At 38.3% G+C, this 18,942-nt stretch overlaps 1 protein-coding gene across 1 annotated transcript in view; it reads left to right on the forward strand.

Moving 5' to 3' along the window:
- LOC110834286 (paired box protein Pax-6) overlaps positions 1–18,942 on the forward strand; it is a 113,901-nt gene that overhangs the window by 20,875 nt on the left and 74,084 nt on the right. Inside the window, exon 3 of the mRNA XM_087354129.1 lies at positions 13,755–13,963. Within this exon, the coding sequence (XP_087210255.1) occupies positions 13,755–13,963 (209 nt within the window). The remainder of the gene's footprint in view (positions 1–13,754; positions 13,964–18,942) is intronic.

The following is an 18,942-nucleotide window of genomic DNA, read 5'->3' on the forward strand; positions in this document are numbered from 1 at the left end:
TTTATAGTAATAATAGTATCATTTTTTTCAGATGTATTATTTATTTTTGTTCTACTATCTAAATATAACAGTATGTTTCGCTGCAATCATATTCAATGAATGTGGTACGCTTTAAGACACCATAAACAGTTTTAAGTTTGTAGGTCATCCTATAGCATGGTGAGCGAAAAATACCGTATGGTCCCCTCCATGTCAGTCTATCTATCGCGTTTTTCTTATGGGGTCGACAGCCTACATTGCTGAGGGTCATTGTTGCGATAGAATGAGAACCCTTGTTTCCCACTATTGGAAAACATAGCTGAGAAAACATGGGAAGAAAAGTCATTGTCGAAATACGCTACGCAACAATGCTGTCGGATCGCATTTGTGCAAAAATATCTAAAAGGCAAAAATTATAACGGATCCAATTTTTTCTAAAATGACCTGCGTTATGCGGCGCGAAGAACGTTTCTGGAATTTCAGTGTGCTGGGATTGCGAGAACTTTCCAATATAAAAACTGTGTTTTCTGCCCTTGTAATAAGCATTGTGATAAATGATATAGCCTATTGAGAAAATTTAAGTTAGGCTTTCACTTTCAAGAGCATGACCAATGTCTGAAAATCGAGATGGAACTGAGACCGATCATCATGAAGAGAAAATTAATCCTAATGGAGAGCGAAACAGAAGCGTGACAGACTTCTCACGCAGTATTATACACGCACACACACACACACACAGTGTCATCACAGTGAGCACTTATATAGAGTCTGAATAATGTGGGGCTAGGGGAGCAGATGATGTTATATTTCTGAAGGGGGGTGAACGTTTGTAAGAGGGGGGAGAGACAAGGACGAAGAAAAGCTGAACATCTGACTCGCGCCGGGCGCTTCATCTATTTGATCAGATTGAAAATGGGATCAGACACCCGGAATGATTGAAGAAAGGATGTTGCAGTAGGAGAGTGTTTGGACGCCAGATAGGGTCCTGCAAAATACAGTCCTCTATCCCTACAATTAAATGACCTCTTATCGTACTATCTAAATTCAAACACATTTTGGTCAATTACAGTTCGTGGATTCTAGTACAAAAGAGCTTTCAAAATTTCAGGGATAAAATACAACTATTAACTTATACACCAACTTAATAATAACCTCAAGAAGTAGGTATAATATTTTCAGCACAGACGGTGCATCCATCATGCATCGTGTGAATGTGGCCTCACAGAAGTACTACTTTGCCACACGCTCCCGCACAGAGTCTAATTCTCCACTGAAATGCGTACTTCATAAGCTAGAAGTTACACAATCCCAGAATTTTAATAAATTAAATTATCTGAGTATTTAACCAGAATTTCCGAAAATAAATTAATTTGAATAAATTAAACATAAAATAAAACTATATTGTAATATAATTCGCAAATTCAAACCCCTAGTATTTAGCCCTCCATTATGCACGGTTCTGATTCAGTCCCATTCGACTACAATCCTCCCAATTTACCACGTAAATTATATTTTAATGTTATTTTTCCTCATCCTTCTCCGTCTTCCAAGTATCGCACTGCAAGGATGTCCTCACAAAAATTCTGTTTGAATATAACAGATAAAATCGATGTAATAATAATCATCGTCGTCGTCGTCTTGATATTCACAACACATTAGCCTACTCAGAGTAAAATAGTATCTCTATCAAGGTTAGTTCAATGTAAAACTATATGGCTGGGTGTCAGGTTGGTCGATAAGAACAGCTAATCACTCCACCACAATCTATTACCTTCCAATATATGAAACAATTCACGAACGAATCTACAAACAAACTGGGAGCCAATAATAGAGGAACCTACATTACCGATCCTGAGACATGACTGTCTGCCTAACAATTCAACCCGATTCCCGCTCTGATCTCTAATGTCTGTTCCCAGATGGCAGTAGTGACTCAAAGGGGGATGCTGTGACTACTACCCGTTACATATCACGCACAGAACTGTTACTGATGCCTTTGCCCTTAATTTCTGACGACCTTATGTTTTGTGTTTCAAGTGCATGCTACCGGCATAAACCTTTACGATCCTGCGGTTAAGGAGATAGAGTTCAAATTATATATTTTGCTGCATTTATTAGCTTCGGCCGATTAATGTCTCTGACACCACACAGTCCTGACACTCTGTTATACAGCAGCCTGCGATTAAACTGGCTTCTCTTTTTGTAAGTCTCATATACATTGGCAGAATTAGTTACTGTAGAACATTAAAATATTTCATCTATAACATCGTGTAGCACAGTCCTTCAAAAGCTGAAAGTCGCGTGGTAAGTCAATGAATGTATTACCTTTTATACAACCCGAAGGTCCATACTGCTTTCACGAAAGCCCGCCAGATAAATTCAGTCCAAATTTTCACGTCGTATTTTTTAAACTCATTTTAATAATATCCAAACATGTAAACCCAGACCTGTCACAGCTTCTCATTTCTTCACGTTTCGGAGTAGAAAAAAATATATACGCATTTCTCTTGATCTGGAAATTAAATCTGATATTCCGTACTGCAGTGATGTCTGTTCCGTGGTGTACAATCAAACGGAACGCCGGGTATATGCGGCAACTTCTCCGACACGTGTGTAGTCAATGTAAGCTAAACAAAATTAGTCAGGCGTAAAGACCTTAAAACATTTCACGATATTACAGATGACGGGAAAAAAAGTACAAATGGCATTTTTCTTGTTTTGCAGTTATTCACATTAATTAGTTCATATGATGCACATGTCAATATTCAACGTGTGCTACTCTAAAAATTGTACAGCTGGACGAATATCTGCGTGAATAAAAATTCGACATCGTTTGTTCCAGTCTGCTCCAAATATTTAATATCTATTCACTCCTACCTAGCAAAGTTAGAAGCGAATTTACGCCATTCCATATGGTAGCGATACAAGTATGCAGACATCCAAACGCAAAGAGTTATGTGACGTATGAAATTTGTACGGTGATTTGACTGATATTAAATCCGTCAGTACCCAATACTTTGAAATCCTGCAGAACGCCAATCAAATGGCTTTACGATGCTTCCTGCTATAATACGATAGAAATGCAACATAAAAATTGCATCATAATTTACAATACTGAACTGCAGACAGCTGTGCATTCCGTTTTACAGAAATGGCTGAAATAACAGCAAATTCTGTTACGGCATGTGGTTGTTTTAATAGCACCACAGGCCAACAGGCTGAAGTCTGAAACTTGTTTGCAAGCGTGGGTTTTTATCAAAGCGCTTAAAGTTTATGCTGCAATGAATCACCCACCGTGGGGTGTTTGCCACTGACTGGAAGGCAGCCCTGCTGCTCCATCTGATGTGCAGCGTAACGCGTTAGTGCTGCATGCGTGAGTACCAGCGACGGACCGAGTCGCCCAAGTGTACGTAACGTGCTGACGTCACTCTCCACCAAAAGAAGGGCAGCAGGACATCCTATTTCCAAGGAAACTGTTCGTAAACACACAGCCTACTGAATTTGAACACCAGAGCACAGCGTCCCGAGTTAACAAAGTCTAAACACTTCAACATGTCGAGTTAACCTTGTAAAGACAATGTATAGGTTGAGCGGTTGATTGGTCGGTTTTCGTAGAGAGGTTTCAACTAGCCACCATCCACCAAAATCTGTGGCAATACAAATCTACAGCTGAGTATTATAATCATATTCGATATACCGCCATGTCATTTTTTTTCCCGCCGGGTAACAGACAACTTCGTAAAACATGCAGTTGTAAAAATAGTGTCCGCCAACAAATAAAACACACTCAGGGAAGAAGTCATTTATAGGGACTCAGGGAGGAATCTGAGTTTTTTACATGGAGTCACCTAAGTAAAGGGTGACATTCAAAACCCAGTAACTTACAATAAATGTACCTTCTACTGGAATTTGAAATGAAACTGCTCATACTTACATATTCTATTCTGTGAGAGGAAAATTGTTCAAGTTATTATATCGGTCTACCACAACACACACGTTGCTATAATGATAGCAACTGCGATATGAGGGAACCAGCAGCTGTTGGAGTGTGGGCAATACTCTTCGAGGGCAGCCACAGAGGTTTCGTCTAGTGCTCACAATTCGTAGCGACGATCTATTGTTGTGCCAGACGTGTTAGACAACATAACAGTCTGTTATGGCGAGGTCTCTAATCAAGCCCATGAGGTCCCTCTGATGTACATTCAATAAAGTTAATATGGTAGGAAGAAAGTCTGTCAAGATTAATTCATCCAACGATTAAGACTATGCTTATTAAAATAAAGAACTAATAGTTACTTATTATAATAAATTTCATATTACTGCATTATTTTAAATAAATAAGTATTGTGATTTGTCAGTATTATTCTATAACTGAAGAGAATATAGATCCAAAGGGGACAAACTATAAGGACGAAGGAGAAAACTTCACTGTGAGGAGATAATAACATAAACACTAAAAAATCAACTGGCATATTTTACATATTTCTAACAACACGAGCTTTTACCAAACTAATGTAAACTAATAGATCATTAACCCAGTAAACGACTGATCGATTATAAAATTTGACCATCCGTCAGCCCTAGTAGCGATTTTCACACCTGAAAAGCGCCAGATTATGTTTTCATCCTGGAGGCGGGTTATTCTGACTGAGGTATTCTTATTTCGTTTTCTCCTCAGAGTCATGACGGAACGTCGCTCATGATAGGCCACGACAATATATTTCGTCTTAACAAGAGTTTAGATAAAGACAGACAGTGTGCTGAAATATTTGTAAGGAGATAAATACAATAACTGGAGTGCTGGCGCCTGAAATGCGTATGAATATATAGAAATAGTGATTTAACTCTTCACTACAGAGTACGATAACTATCTGTCTGTCTAACTAGCATTCAGCTGTCATATTATTCAGTGGGCAATGCCGCAAGATCTCGCCCACAAAGTGCATTTCTTATTTCGTTTGGTTACCGGGCTGCTTTCGGTAATACTATTACTTTTGAACAAGTCATCTCTGTAGCGGACATGAAAGATATAAGATTTGAGGTTTTCACAGCGGTGAGTATGTTTTCTTGTAGGTATGGCCTAAAATTTTAGTATAGTTTAGTTTATCTCATAAACACAATAGCCTAAAACTCTTCTGTGAAAACATGGACATGAACAATTTCTTGTTCAACAATCCAATTTCTGTCGTCATATCTACATCCAAATCGATTCATGTATGTGCTGATGTCTCAGAAATGTACGTAGTATAAGGTCTAACGACTATTTTACTTCAAATAAACCGTGTACGCAAGGCAAGGCCTCGGACAGCGCCATGGCATCTCTCGCGTCTCGACAGTACTACTGGGCATCTCGACTGCAGACTACATCTCTCTCCAGCGGCTGTAACTGGAACCAGCATCTCTCACACCCACTGCGCCCTCTCGTGGTCCTTCCGCACGAATAAGCATTCAGCATTTAAGAATCAATGCTTCCCATCTCACTCTCCTTCCCCCCACTACTATCACAACCCCCTCCGTTTATAAACTAGATCCCATTGGACCATCCGTCCGTATACTGGCTTTCTGATTGGTTTACCCCTTAAATCCTGTCATCCCCTACACTTCCAACCATCCTTTTTTCTTTATCACCCTCCCTTCATTATTCTCACCCTCTTTTAGCTCCCCTTTCTCATATCTCAACACCCAGCATGCTCAGCAGAGGGGTGCTTTTCCGAAAAACAAAGTGAGAAACAAATAAGGGATAATTTTTGGCGGGATGAAGAAGGAAAAAATGGAGGGTTACTTGGATAGAACAAGATAGAGAATATATGAGAAAGGAGTGATATTAAGAGAGAGGGTAAGATAAGAAATTTTCCAGTGAAAAGGGAGAGAGAACATGAGAGGGGTGGGAGATCGACAGGAGTCTGTAGCAGGGTTGATGAATGAGAGGTTCAGGTCAGGCAAACCGGACGGACGGAACTGCGAGAGGAAATATACGCACGCACGCACGCACACACGCTGGGCTATCGAGGGGAGGATCAGGGCCCTACGTGTAAAGAGATCAGTTCGGTACGTCTCGTTAGTTCGACACGGCGATCGGGACCAAGCCGGCCACAAGCGCGCCAAACTTTGCGTCTCGTGAATTACAACTCGCACTTTGTTCACTTATCACGGACGATAACAGACGTGTGGACACGTGTGGAAAGTAAAAGTGTGTCACTAAGCGAAACCGACGGAAACTGCAATGTGTGTGCAATAAAGTATAAAAAGTGAGACTACGGCGTTCTTAATCACATTTTCGAATATCATAAAGGCTTTCACTGACATTTCTTGTTAAACACATATTTTGTTTTCTCTCTGTTCTTTTACGTTTACTGACATTGCTATACTATTTAGCAGATCATGTAATCCCTGCATGTTAAAAAGTGTGTTGGATTATACTGTAATATACGTAAGAAGGCAGACAACAGAATATAGAATGTACATTCAAGGGCAATGTTTGCCTAAATTATCGTCTGTTAAAGGCATCCGCAATTAGAAAATTAAAGTCCATTGAATCTATTTTCTGAAACATACTTTTACACTTGTTTTAATAAGGAGAATTAAGATGTCGTGTTTTAAAGTGGAATGTGTGCACGTCTTAGAAACTGCTTAGAGACGATCCTCCTGCTTTTCTGCAAGGATTGGTGCGGAGACGCACAGTGGCCGAAGCGTCAAAAGAACAAGACAGGTGATAAAGTAAGGGCTTGGCTGTGTCGTGGAAGAAAGGACAGCAACTGAAGATGACGCGTCCACGTGCCCTCATATCAGTTTGGTAGCAGTGAAAACAAACAGGCACTTTGCACCTACTACCTGTCTTTCACCACTTTGTCTGTAAGTACAGTTATCACAAAACGAAAACATTTGTATCAAAAACTAATTGTTTCTTCGCTCTAAGAAAAGTAGAATAATCCACTCTCAAAAATCTGTCGTTTCATTCTAAAAGACTTTGAGAAAATAAATATTTTATTGTAGGTTAAAAATGTCATAATACATAAAATAAAACAAAATAAGTTAACCGAAACTAGAAACATGTTTATCACATCCTGATTATGTTTTGTGATGTGAATTGACAGTAGATCGTTAACTCTTATATTTTAGTATAAAATAAAGTCAGTTCCAAGCACAGGAAGTTATGTCTCTTTACCATATGAATACCGAGCTAATTAAACTTGAAATTAAATAAAAAATGTTTCAACTTATGCTACATATGTTCTGTGTCATTTAATGACCTTTTATAACCCAGGTTTTTGTTTCATAATTCGGACTGGTTAGGCGATTTTCATTTTTGTTGGCCTACAAATACAGAACTATATACCGGTGTTGTAAAATACTGTACTGGAACGAAAGTACTAGTTATGTCTTAAATTTGTATTATCTATGCTGCTTCAGATCTACTCTTAAACAGTAAATGTTATAAATTTTATAACAAAGAACACCAGATTCACAATCCTAAATACGTTCTCCACACTTTACGAAACTAAGACATAGAAAAGCTATAAGGCTACATACTGTAGTTTGTACAAAGACTACATACAGGCGTAGCATAATTATATTTTACAATCATCTTAACGGAACAGGGGCATATTTAATCCTCCTATAAGTAATTTGGCCCATACTTCTTCGAGTTTCAAAATCCGTAGTTTAATTCATGCGAATAGCACTAAAATTAAAATGTCAGCTAGATTTTAAGGTTCCAGTTACACAAACGTTTAAAGCCACAATACATTAACCTATGGTCGTTTCAAAGATAACACTATTATCCTTATATTTTCATAAAACCGCAGATTTTAAACATAGGCCTAATTTGCACCTTCCCTGCAAATCACCAGTTCAAATACATTCGGATCCTAACGTATTAGAAAACTCGTTTTTATTTGAATAAGGTTAAAATGTTCATAACTTACGCAGACAAAGTGAATGAACACTTTAACAATCAAATTCAAGTTCTAGGAACTTCTATATGCAGGCAACATCGCTCATTTGGTGTTTCGGCGCTTGCTTAAGTTAGCATCACAAATTAGACTTCAATTACCAAAAATTTGAAAAGTAGGTTCCGTCACTTCAGATATTTCAAACAACGTCATTCAGTTTCCTTCCACTGTATACTGTGGAGTTTACGTTTAAGCCAACATTAATCTTCAAGTCTTATGTCAAATTAATCTTTTATACGTCGTTCTTAAGGGAAAATCAACACGATTCAGATTTTATAAATCTTTTGTACAAACGTAACTTATTGCGCGTCACGACAGCTTTCCTACATTTCTTATTGCAAATAAATTGATTATTTTTCTAGTTTCACAGGAACAGCTTAGATTGTTTATCTATAAAACTGAAGCCATGGCACAAGTCAGTGAGAAACAATTTTTGTCGAAACACTAGTACGTGTAGCTGTTACGAAATATTTGCTGGTAATCTTCATCAGTCGCCATAATTCACAAGCTCTTGGCAGCAAAGATGAAAAATTTATGGTTGAAAAAGATAAGTCGTTTATTTGTCACACACATAAATAATTAAGATGGATGAATGTAGACCTACATAATATACGAAACGTTCACTACATGACCCTGACAAAGAACGTCGACCGAGGGCGTTTGTGGACATTGCGCCGAAGAAAGTGATCGGACAACATAAATAAAAAATAACAGAATTTTAATAACTGCATTACACTATCATCCGATATTATAAAGTGTGTTAGATAAAGAAAGAGTATGAGCGTATGGACGAGATATGCAATACAGTACTACTCCTGGTACAAATACGGATAACACAAATCCGCTCCTTATTTGTGACGCGTGTCGCGACGTCAAGCGAAGGAATGGTTTAACAGAGTACAACATTAAAAATTATTAAGGATTATATGTCTTAATTAATTTTAGCGCCATAATAATATCTGCGTAATTGTTAATTTTATTGTTTAAAATTTATAAATACTTTAATTCTAAGAGCAATAAAAAAGCGAAAAGGGACGTGAAAATCTGAAAATAACACTTAAATTTGTTATTTATAAGTTATATTTCTGTTGTTTTTTGCAATCCTGTCGAAAGTTATGTATTTTTGTTTTGTTAAGCCTGCGTTTATCTAAGAATGCCGCACAACATACCTTCTCGGGCCGCATACGAACCACGGGCATGTTGTAATTCAACTACACTATGTTCAGTTTTTAACCACCTTATTTATATTAACGTAACTTAAAATACAAACTACAACTGTGGACTGGTTATCCTGTAATGCTCTAAGTTGTTATCTATCAACGTTTTGGAAGAACGTATAACCTCCACCTCCACTTCTGCCCTGAAGATGGAAATGATACGCTCCCTCGAAACGTTGGTAACAACTCATAAGACTGCACAGCCTCATGACCCAGAAGACAACAATCAGCATTTTCATCACCGTAAACATTCAAATTTAATTTAGTACAATTTGGCCTAGTTCTTTATCTTAATTTATTAAATAGTCTCAAGAGTTTTAATTTTGTCACTTAACTTAAATCATTGTTGAAACTCCACGACAGATTTTCCGTACTTTTTCTGAGTTCTTGATGCTCGTATAGGACCTCAAAACAGATTTTCTCAATCCCAAAGAAATCAACCCTGAACATGAGCGTCCTACATCACCCCATAAGCTTCATCAAATAAAATGTATTTTACTGTTAAAATAAAACACTTGATGTCTCAGTGTACACAACGAATTCGATCTACGAAACCTCTGAATCGGACTTCAGCTACCAGGAGTGATTTTCCGAGCTCTGTCCACACCCTTCAAATGCTATTAAATTTAGCTTAAACAGGAAGACAATGGAAAGGCGCTGTTTGTCTCAGACTTCTTACCAGCAGCAAAAATGAGCACTTGCTCTTGTATTGCTAAACAGTGAAAGAAACTTGATGCAGGAGTGGCCATGGGGTCTTTCCTGTAGTCATAATTACCCACACTTTTGACGTTTCCTTGACGGCTGCTGTACCATTGTTTTATAACCCACATCAGCTTATAAAGCTCCTGTTGTCCAATTTGCCTTCTCGTTTTATAATGAGAAATTGCTAGCATTTTCTCGTACTGCATAATAGTTGGTCGCTTCTTTAAATAGCTGTCTGATTAACTAATTTGTATTAAGGCATTCAACTAATTATAAGTATGGTCCCAGTGCCTGCAGGATAACTGATCACTGAGTTCTGTCGCTAGCTGTATTTTAAATATGAGACAATTTTTCTAATGGTAATAACTTAAGACGTTTAACTATATGAAGTCCTGTAGTCTTAAATAAGAGTCACCTTTATTATGATAACTTTATAATACGAAAAACGTGTTTAATTACAAATACCGTTAGGTATAATTACATGTTTCTCTTACACAGGTGTTACAGTGCAATTAATGTCAATAAGAAAACACTTTATACTTCTTAAACTACAAAGATTCAACAAATTATCAAACAACAAAATAAGAAACGCTTCATGTCAGTTTCCTTAGCAGATTTTGATAATACGACCTGAATAATTAAAAATAAAGAAATATTTATCATAAGTCTACATTACTACCAGAGACCTGAAACCAACTAATGTAAGTTTTTAAAATGGCAGAGCTATAATTACAGGCAAAACAACATAACATCGATAAAATTGCATACGTATCGAAGCAACGGCTGACACTTCCCTTTACGGAAAGAAATTGGTTGCAAGAACACTTTTATAATACCTGATAAACTTTCTTTCGACTATACGCTTTTGAAGTATTTTCGGCGTCTACAATGTCAATGTATTCATATTTTAATCGAGTGACTAAAATTTTATGTAAACATTGGCCTATTTGAAACTCGTAATATTATTACCGATGCAAAAGTTACTTCTAGACTAACACGAGAAGAAAAACATTTTGTTCTTGTAGGGTATATTTTCTGAGTTATTTTACTGACATTGATAGGCCACAGTGTAATCTGGATGATACTGTTAAAATGAACATAATGCAAACTTATATTCAAAAAACACAAAGTTGGTAAACATCCGTTATATTTCTGTGTCTGTCACATACAAATAAACACGTTAAAATGTTATAGTTTGAGAAATTTTGGGTCACAACGTTATGTTAATTACAATATCTTAATCTCAGCAGCTGCCTTTTATGTGTGTCTACTGTGCAGTTAACTACAAGCCAGCAAATAGAGCAGCTCTAACTAAGCGCATCTAATTTGTGGCACTGGTTCAACGGCAACTCATTGCTTTAAGTGGTTCTGATTTCTATTACCATCCATGTCAACATTCACTAAACACAAGTGGTTCCTATACGCCCTTGTGTAACCTGCCTGAAGCTCGCTAATTCAACGCAATTTCACTGGCAGTAATCACCCTATTTAGTAAGTTCTATACTTGATGTCCGTTAGTTGTGAACGCATAATGGATCTAAGCTCAATTAGAAACAGGCGGTTACAAATGATACCGGTTTCAATAAATCGCAGATCTAACATTTTGTTGAAATATTCTGAAAATAGAAAACTTTATTGGAATTAGCGGGCTTTAAATAATACAATATTCTTCTTGTCGTTTATATTTCCCTCCGCGTACCCTCTGTCTGGTACATGCTATGAGACCAAATAAGATTTAATGCATAAAGCGATCTACTTGCTAGTTACCAGTCTTATCACCATGTGACATAACAGTGGTAAATAGTAAAAAGGTGCATGAAGTTACATTCTTTATATTTCTGTTTATTTTGGCAGTATTTTCGTGCAGTGTCGAACAGGCGTAATGTCTTCGTCTTCTTCTAGTGTCCTTTTTGTTTTATATGGGTCAATAAATTTACTGAGTGTTGAAATATAGAGGGCCTGTTCTGGATCATACGGGCATAATAATTACAATTGTCTGATTGACTGTCGATTAATCAACACTATTATTAAATTAAATCTTCAGGTGACTAGTTCTCGTACTGAATATTTTTTTAGGAGGGATCGGACATGTCAATCTGTAGTCTTCCTAAACATGACCATTAGCATTTCTCTATGAATTTAATAACTGTACCTTTTAAAACAATTAACACCAAAACGTCGTGTGTAGTTTCAGAGATGCGATTCACAATATAAAACAGTATAAATGAAAATTCTAATAATTAAGTTCAATAAAGAACTCCGTTCAACAATTCCAAAAACGTGGCACATATCTTTATACAAAAAAAAACTAAGAGCAATATTCACTGCACCAGTACTCAAGCAAAGCCGAATAAAAATGGCATTTCTAAAGGCATGAAGCACACTGTTCGTTTTAAGGATTTAATTACTACTGATACGACAACAGCGATACTTCCATTTGAATCCAGCTACTAATTAATGACCTCCAAGTCACACTGCCGATGTGCAAGAATTAAGTGAAGCGGGCGCGTAATGTGAGGGCAAGTCAGGGTGCGTATTGTTCATCCATACAGGGGCTTGCTAAGTATAATGCTGCTACTAGCTGAACCCTGTACACTGCCTAATCCCCATAAATGAATCTTCCTCAGACTCAATGGCTTAATGATGTACTCGGAAAATTACATTTCCCAATACCATAAGCGTGTGAGGGGGTGGACTTTATTCATCTAACTCAGGATAAGGTCCAGATACAGGATCTTGTTGACACGGTAATGAAATTTTTAGTTCCACAGGGCTACGTCTTTAAATAGCCCTCTCAGTTATTATAAACGTAACTCCAGAAAGAGGACATTCAACACCAGCATTTCTCTTATAAACTCAAGCCTGCAAAAATAATGAAATTATTTTATTGAGGCGAAATAATGAAACCCGAGACCGTTCTAAAGACATTTATAAAACAACTAAACATTTCTTTTTTGCTTTCCGTAAACGGATTGCGTTATTGATTTTGTCTGACGCTGTTCCAGTCATGCTGTAACATCAACAATAAGATCTCCCAACGTTCGGAATCTGTAGGAAGCTGTGTGTCATTTCACAGACAAGGTCTGTGTTTGGAATTAACTTGTAGACTAATACCTTTAAAGAAATATTAATCATTAACTACCCCAGTTGGTTTCCAATTATTGGATTTCCTTATAAACAGAGTAGAAGAGAATATGTTTTTCGCCCCTGCTGCTTAGGATAGTTAAGAGAGTAATTTTTTATTCATTGTTGAAACACGACTTGGAGAAACTGAAGATAATGGTCATTAATGCGACATATACAATTTGAAAGCACTTCCAGTTTCTAGAATTAAGAAACAGGACTATAACTCTAAATAAAGATGGCATATATGTACATTGCACAAAGTAAGCATTTCTTTGTGAGAAGTGATAGAAAATGTGTGTAACCCAAACCACACGTTCACAATGTGATTCAAAATTTCACATTTTTTGTTTGAAATATCTTTCATCCATTGCGAAATGCCGTACGTCTGAAAGAAAACACTTTATTGTCTGTCTACGAAACTCATTGTCACTTTAAAATGGTAGACACATTGTATCAACGCTCCATTTGCAAAATTCACAAACAAACATATTATTTCTGCACCTGGACATTTTGTATGACCACTTAATGCACAGAAATTACTTGTGAAAAGACACGCCACTGACCTCCACTAACAAAGAAAAAAGCTGACCTGGGAAAGCAGTACAGTACTGGATTTCAATGTTACTTAATCCAAGCGTCAACGTGGCGGTCGTCACAGTGTTGTCACATTTCGTTTATCTAACACAGCGGTACTTTACACCAGATCCCTCCCGATCAACTTAATTTTCTAGATAAAAATTTCAAAATCTTCTAAGAAAGTTCTGCTTCAATTTTCTAGATCCTTGGTTGGTGTGGGAGCAGACTGTCCAGCTTGGCGAGACAGGGGGGTGGAGACGGTGCAGTTTATGCTCCAGGGTAGCCACCCCCTATCCGCCGCCACCATTCTGCCGGCACAGGGGCATCACCAGCTGGGCTCGGCCACGGCGCCATGGCCCCCCACGGCTCACCACTCGATGAGTCTTTCCTCAGACGACGTTCCCCACAAAGGTAAGAGATAACCGACCACTGTCAACGGTTAGGCATTCAGTATTTCGAAAAAAAAGAATAATCTCACTGTGTGGGGTATCAAGCAGATCTAACACGAACTTTCAAAGCCAGTCACCTTCCTACTACGTAGGATCCAGGAAGTACCTCACTCTAGAGCGCTGCTTCTCAACCCGCGGAAGCGGGCGTCTCAGTAGAAAGCCAGGCGTAAGGGTCTCAGTGACAACTGGGGAATTTGCTACTATTATAATTTTTGTTATCACCATGACTGGTATTCGATTCCAGGCAGGATGAGGATTTCTTCTCCAGCTAACGCGGCTAAATGGACTCCGAGGCCGTGCCGTTTCACGCCTTCGTGGAGTGGTGCTTAGATACGAAGGCAACTTACTGTTGTTATTATTATTCTTACGTTACATTATCGGTTTATCTTCTTCTCACATGTCATTGTTCTGCGCGGTTATATGGGCTTAATGCTAGCTATGTCTATCGTCTATTGGACATGGAGACAGAGATGGAAGGATAAGCCTAATACTAAAATTGACCTTGCAGAAACAGTTTTCGACATGTGAAATGAAGTGAGTTAAGTTTAAGCCTGATGGTTGGCATTCACTGTGACTATGATGAGTCGTCGTTTCCCCCCCCCCCCTAAAAAAGATAATTTTAAAACATTCAAAGCAGCTAGGCTTATTTAAAAGTATGTCCGGGTCCCTACACAAAATTTACGGCAATAGGTTACATTTCGAAGAAGTGAAGTGCTTCTCAAGAGGTAGGCCTCTGTTCGCGGGCACATAAATAGATTTGTATTTGCCTTGTACTTACTTTAAAAATTAATAAAATAGTAAACAAATACATGTAGGCTTATATAGCCTACAAGACGGACAAAAAACAACAAGGACTTGATTTCTATTTAAGTTGAGATTCAAGAACGTTAAAAACCATTGTTCTAGATATCTGTAAGCCAAATTTTATCGTAGCTCATTACGATCAAAACGTTAAAAATTCTCGATAGTATTCAACAAACGACAGATTACTTAAGCCTACAAAACTGTGCTTAATTAAGCACCACGACATTAGTACGTTTCCTCATGCTTCATTAAGCATACGTACAATTAAGTATGAAAGTTACTTCTATATAGACAGTAGGCTTAGCGAGTAGATTAACGTAACGGTAACGTTCTGGGCTTGTACTCAGAGTATAACCGGTTCGAATACCGACAGGATTACTGCCCATTCTGGTTAAGATTTTCGTGGCATTCCTCAATGCCAGGATTATTATCTTGAAATCGGTCACAGGCGTTACCTTCCAAATCCTTACACAATCAGCACTTATTTCATCTTTGCATATTCTATGATACGTATAAGTTCTGTCGTTGAAACAGTGCAATTAAAAACCTAGTAATCAATAATTTTACTCAGATAACGTATTTTAAAAGGGACGCAGGCATCATAAGCGCCACGCATGAGTGCTGTTAAACCTTGGCAACGCGCGTTCAAACCCGGCTGGCTGTGGGAGTGGATATCCACATTCTTTGGCTGTCCTAGAAAACCACACACCTAGCGATGAACTGATATTCCGTCCATAAAATTCTGTCACTTGTCTCAACAAGGAACCCACAGGCATGTTATTCACACTCCTTTCAATCTAAGCTAAATATTTAACTCTACGAAGCATAATCATTTTTGAGAAGCTAATAATTTCACAACTATTCAGTAAATCTCACAACTCTTATGAAACTCGAATATTCAGTACGATCACACAAAATATAAGGCTGTTTAAATGACTTCAAGCTACTTAATTATTTTAATACTAATCTCATCTTTCAAACCTCTCATTCTTCAAAGATTAAACTTATGGGTGATGGCAGCGTGTAGCCTTGTAGACGATTATCATCTTCAGGGTATTATTATATCTTCATTAAAAATAAGTTATTCAACAGCGTCCATTTGTGAATCGCGGTAATAAAAAACAATTTCAATAGGTTAAAGGTCTAATAGCATTGCATTTTGCAGTGCCATTACGTAGCCTACTTACATATTTCCATGTTCTACAAGAATATGAACATTTTGAAGCCCCATTTACAAACTACAGACTCAATGTATGACTCAACAATCTGTTGTTCCCGTACGTTGAACCTTGAATTATTTCAGAGTCCCAAATTAGTATCCGCGGTGTTAAAACGTTGAATCTAATGTCTAACCGCCAGAACATAAAAATTCACGAAATGGCCTGCAACTCTTTCCCTGCATACATACAGCATCCCTCAGGAGCACTTTGAGGGAAAAGCGACAAAGAACTGCAACCAAGAACCAACCAACCAACCCTCCCATCCAGCAATCAGGCCGCATGCACCCCCCACACTTCAACCTCAATTCCCAGTTCCCGCATTAACTTCCCGTCACTTCGCCCGTTCCATCAGTGTTATCTTCTGAAGGTCTGTCGTTTCTACGTGTTCAAGTCCTGCCAATAACTGCAGACAGAACGGCACGTATATTCCAAAAAGTCAACATCACGGGTCCTTGCTAGTTACACAAGAGAAAACGTCGAAATCGAATGGTTAGCACTCTGGGGGGTCCCTGGTCAAAATTCGGTTCCCAGATAGTAGGCTACACTAAAGAAGTCCACGACTGGTTCCTTCCACATCCTTTTCAACTAATTACTTAGTCATCACCGACCATACACAGCCCAATATGAGCTATTAATAGTGTTATTAAGTTTGAAAAAATAAAATTTATACACTTTTCAGAAACCGTAACATAAAAATGAGTGACTCAATAAATTCGCGATCGATCGTTCACATTAATGTGAATGAAGCTACAAAGTTGAGGAGGCTGTATGTCTCCATCATAAAGGGCACAGGCAGCTAGAATCAGTCCCGACGAGACTGCCTTAGGTCTCGTAATACTGGCACTTTGTGATTCAGTGCTAGAGAAGACTTCACTGCAGCTATCCCAAAGATGATTTGGTAATGAATGTAGCAATGGTTGGAGCTGAGAATTGCTTCCAAAATTTTTGTCGGAAAAGCTGTACGAGAAAAATTACTAGTGAGACAGAGGTGTAGACGAGTCAAGACAGATTTAAGGTATCTTAAAGATGTGACGGTATGGACGAGATTCGTGCGTCTGAGAATAGGAATCAGCGGTTCGGCTCTAGTGTTCTGAAATACGACATTTTTCCATGAAGTTAGTTCACTAAATAGTCCCATAACAAATTTCATGTAATATTTCTGCCATGAAAGCAAAAACTCCCCAGTACAACCTCGAAAGGCGAGTCGATGTAGTACCATCGTTCACCTTGGTCGCTCTATTACACCAAGACATCCGTTCTTTAATATTTCACCTCTGAACTCCCAATTCAATAAAGCTTATTTTACGAGCAAGTACAGATTTAAAGTCGCCTTTATTGGTGATGTCCCTGGACCCCAATCACTTGCTACTCGGACTCAGGAGTTGACATTCTCAAGGTCCAATGAGCGCCTGTCAGAAGCATGCAGACCCTACACCTAGAGATGATAAAAGGCTGCTATACATCTTACCATAAAAGACATAGTTTCAGCCTATAGTGTTTGCATCCCAACATGACAAAAAGAGTTTACTCGTTCATTACAAGCGTGTTTCCTTTCGGACAGCATGCTGATGTAAACTGATAGGCATAATCTGGTACATCTGAAGCCTTCACGGGAGGCATCCGGCTCGAGTCTTGATCGGGGTAGTAGCTACCTAATTGGTGTCACAATCGTTGTCTTGCTTTTTGTTGAGTACTCTTCATGCTCTAGCGTGGGCAAAGAACGCCTTAAGCCAGTCCGTTTCTGTAAATCTGTTTGTCGTGGTTTTCGCAACAATGGGACAATATAACAATGGTCTAGGTTGAGTTCTATAGGCTGTGCCACTTTTGAACCACCTAACAGACTTTTATTGGACTTGCTATGAACATCAAGCCATTAGAGGTGACACTCATATCATAATTTAAAAGGTCGTCTAACCAGCTCGTATTCAGAATTTTCTTCTGAAACAATCCTTTTCTAGAACTCTTTGGATGGAATCGGCCCATTACAAGGCCTCGACCTACACACAATACATATAACAAAAAATAATACCGCTTGCATATATTCATATCCTGAGTCGTACTGAATGCGCCATCCCAGTGTAACAGTTGTACAATTTCTTACGAACTTTAATCTGCGGATGACAAAAAATTACCGTCTCAAGAAAACTGAGGGGTCTTCTCACTTCCGAACCTGTGTTACGAAAATCTCCTGAAAAATGATTCTTCTTAGACAATGCGTAAATATTTTCTGAGTGACAGGAACGTGAAGAGGAGCTTGGCTAGCGGAAATCTGAAACTTTGTTTCCTTCGCTGCTGTTATTTGACCATGTGATGGGTAAGCCTGGAGGACAGGTGGGCGGAGTTAAGATTCAAGCCCCGCCTACTGTACTGTCCGCACCAACTTACACGCTACGAAGACTTCGCCACGCCTCGAGACTTCTGTTAATCATCTCTTAATGAGAATTACCGCCTCGGTCCTTCTCAGAAAAATACGCTGGCCGGTTGTATCCACCTGTTACGAATTTGTATTGCAATCCTGAAACAAATCCTTCTGTTCTCAGCTTTGTCAGAGACACACGTTCGGAAAGAAATCTGGTAATGTAATGATGAACTGATAAACTACTCTATTCTGAACTATTCTGACGATGGTGTAATACAATTTAGATTGTTAGATTTTGGTCTATTGTTGGCTGTATAACATCAGACGATGGATAAGGTCTAAAAATTCAACAATCCAGATTGATAAACTACTGTCCACGGAGCCAGTTTGAATGGCCAGAACGAGGAATGCTTTCTTCTTTTTCGCCTTTCATTCCTCTATTCATTCATCCTTCCCTTCTTTATTTCCTCCTCATCTACATATTTTCCTTATTACTTAAAAATACACAGCATATTTCCCAACGATCTTAAGAAATGCCATTGCTCTAGTTTGAAAGGC

This window comes from Zootermopsis nevadensis, unplaced genomic scaffold (genome assembly GCF_977971745.1).
Source record: "Zootermopsis nevadensis isolate Lab colony 2312 unplaced genomic scaffold, Znev_1.0 Znev_ptg000022l, whole genome shotgun sequence".
NCBI classification, from domain to species: Eukaryota; Metazoa; Arthropoda; class Insecta; order Blattodea; family Termopsidae; genus Zootermopsis; species Zootermopsis nevadensis.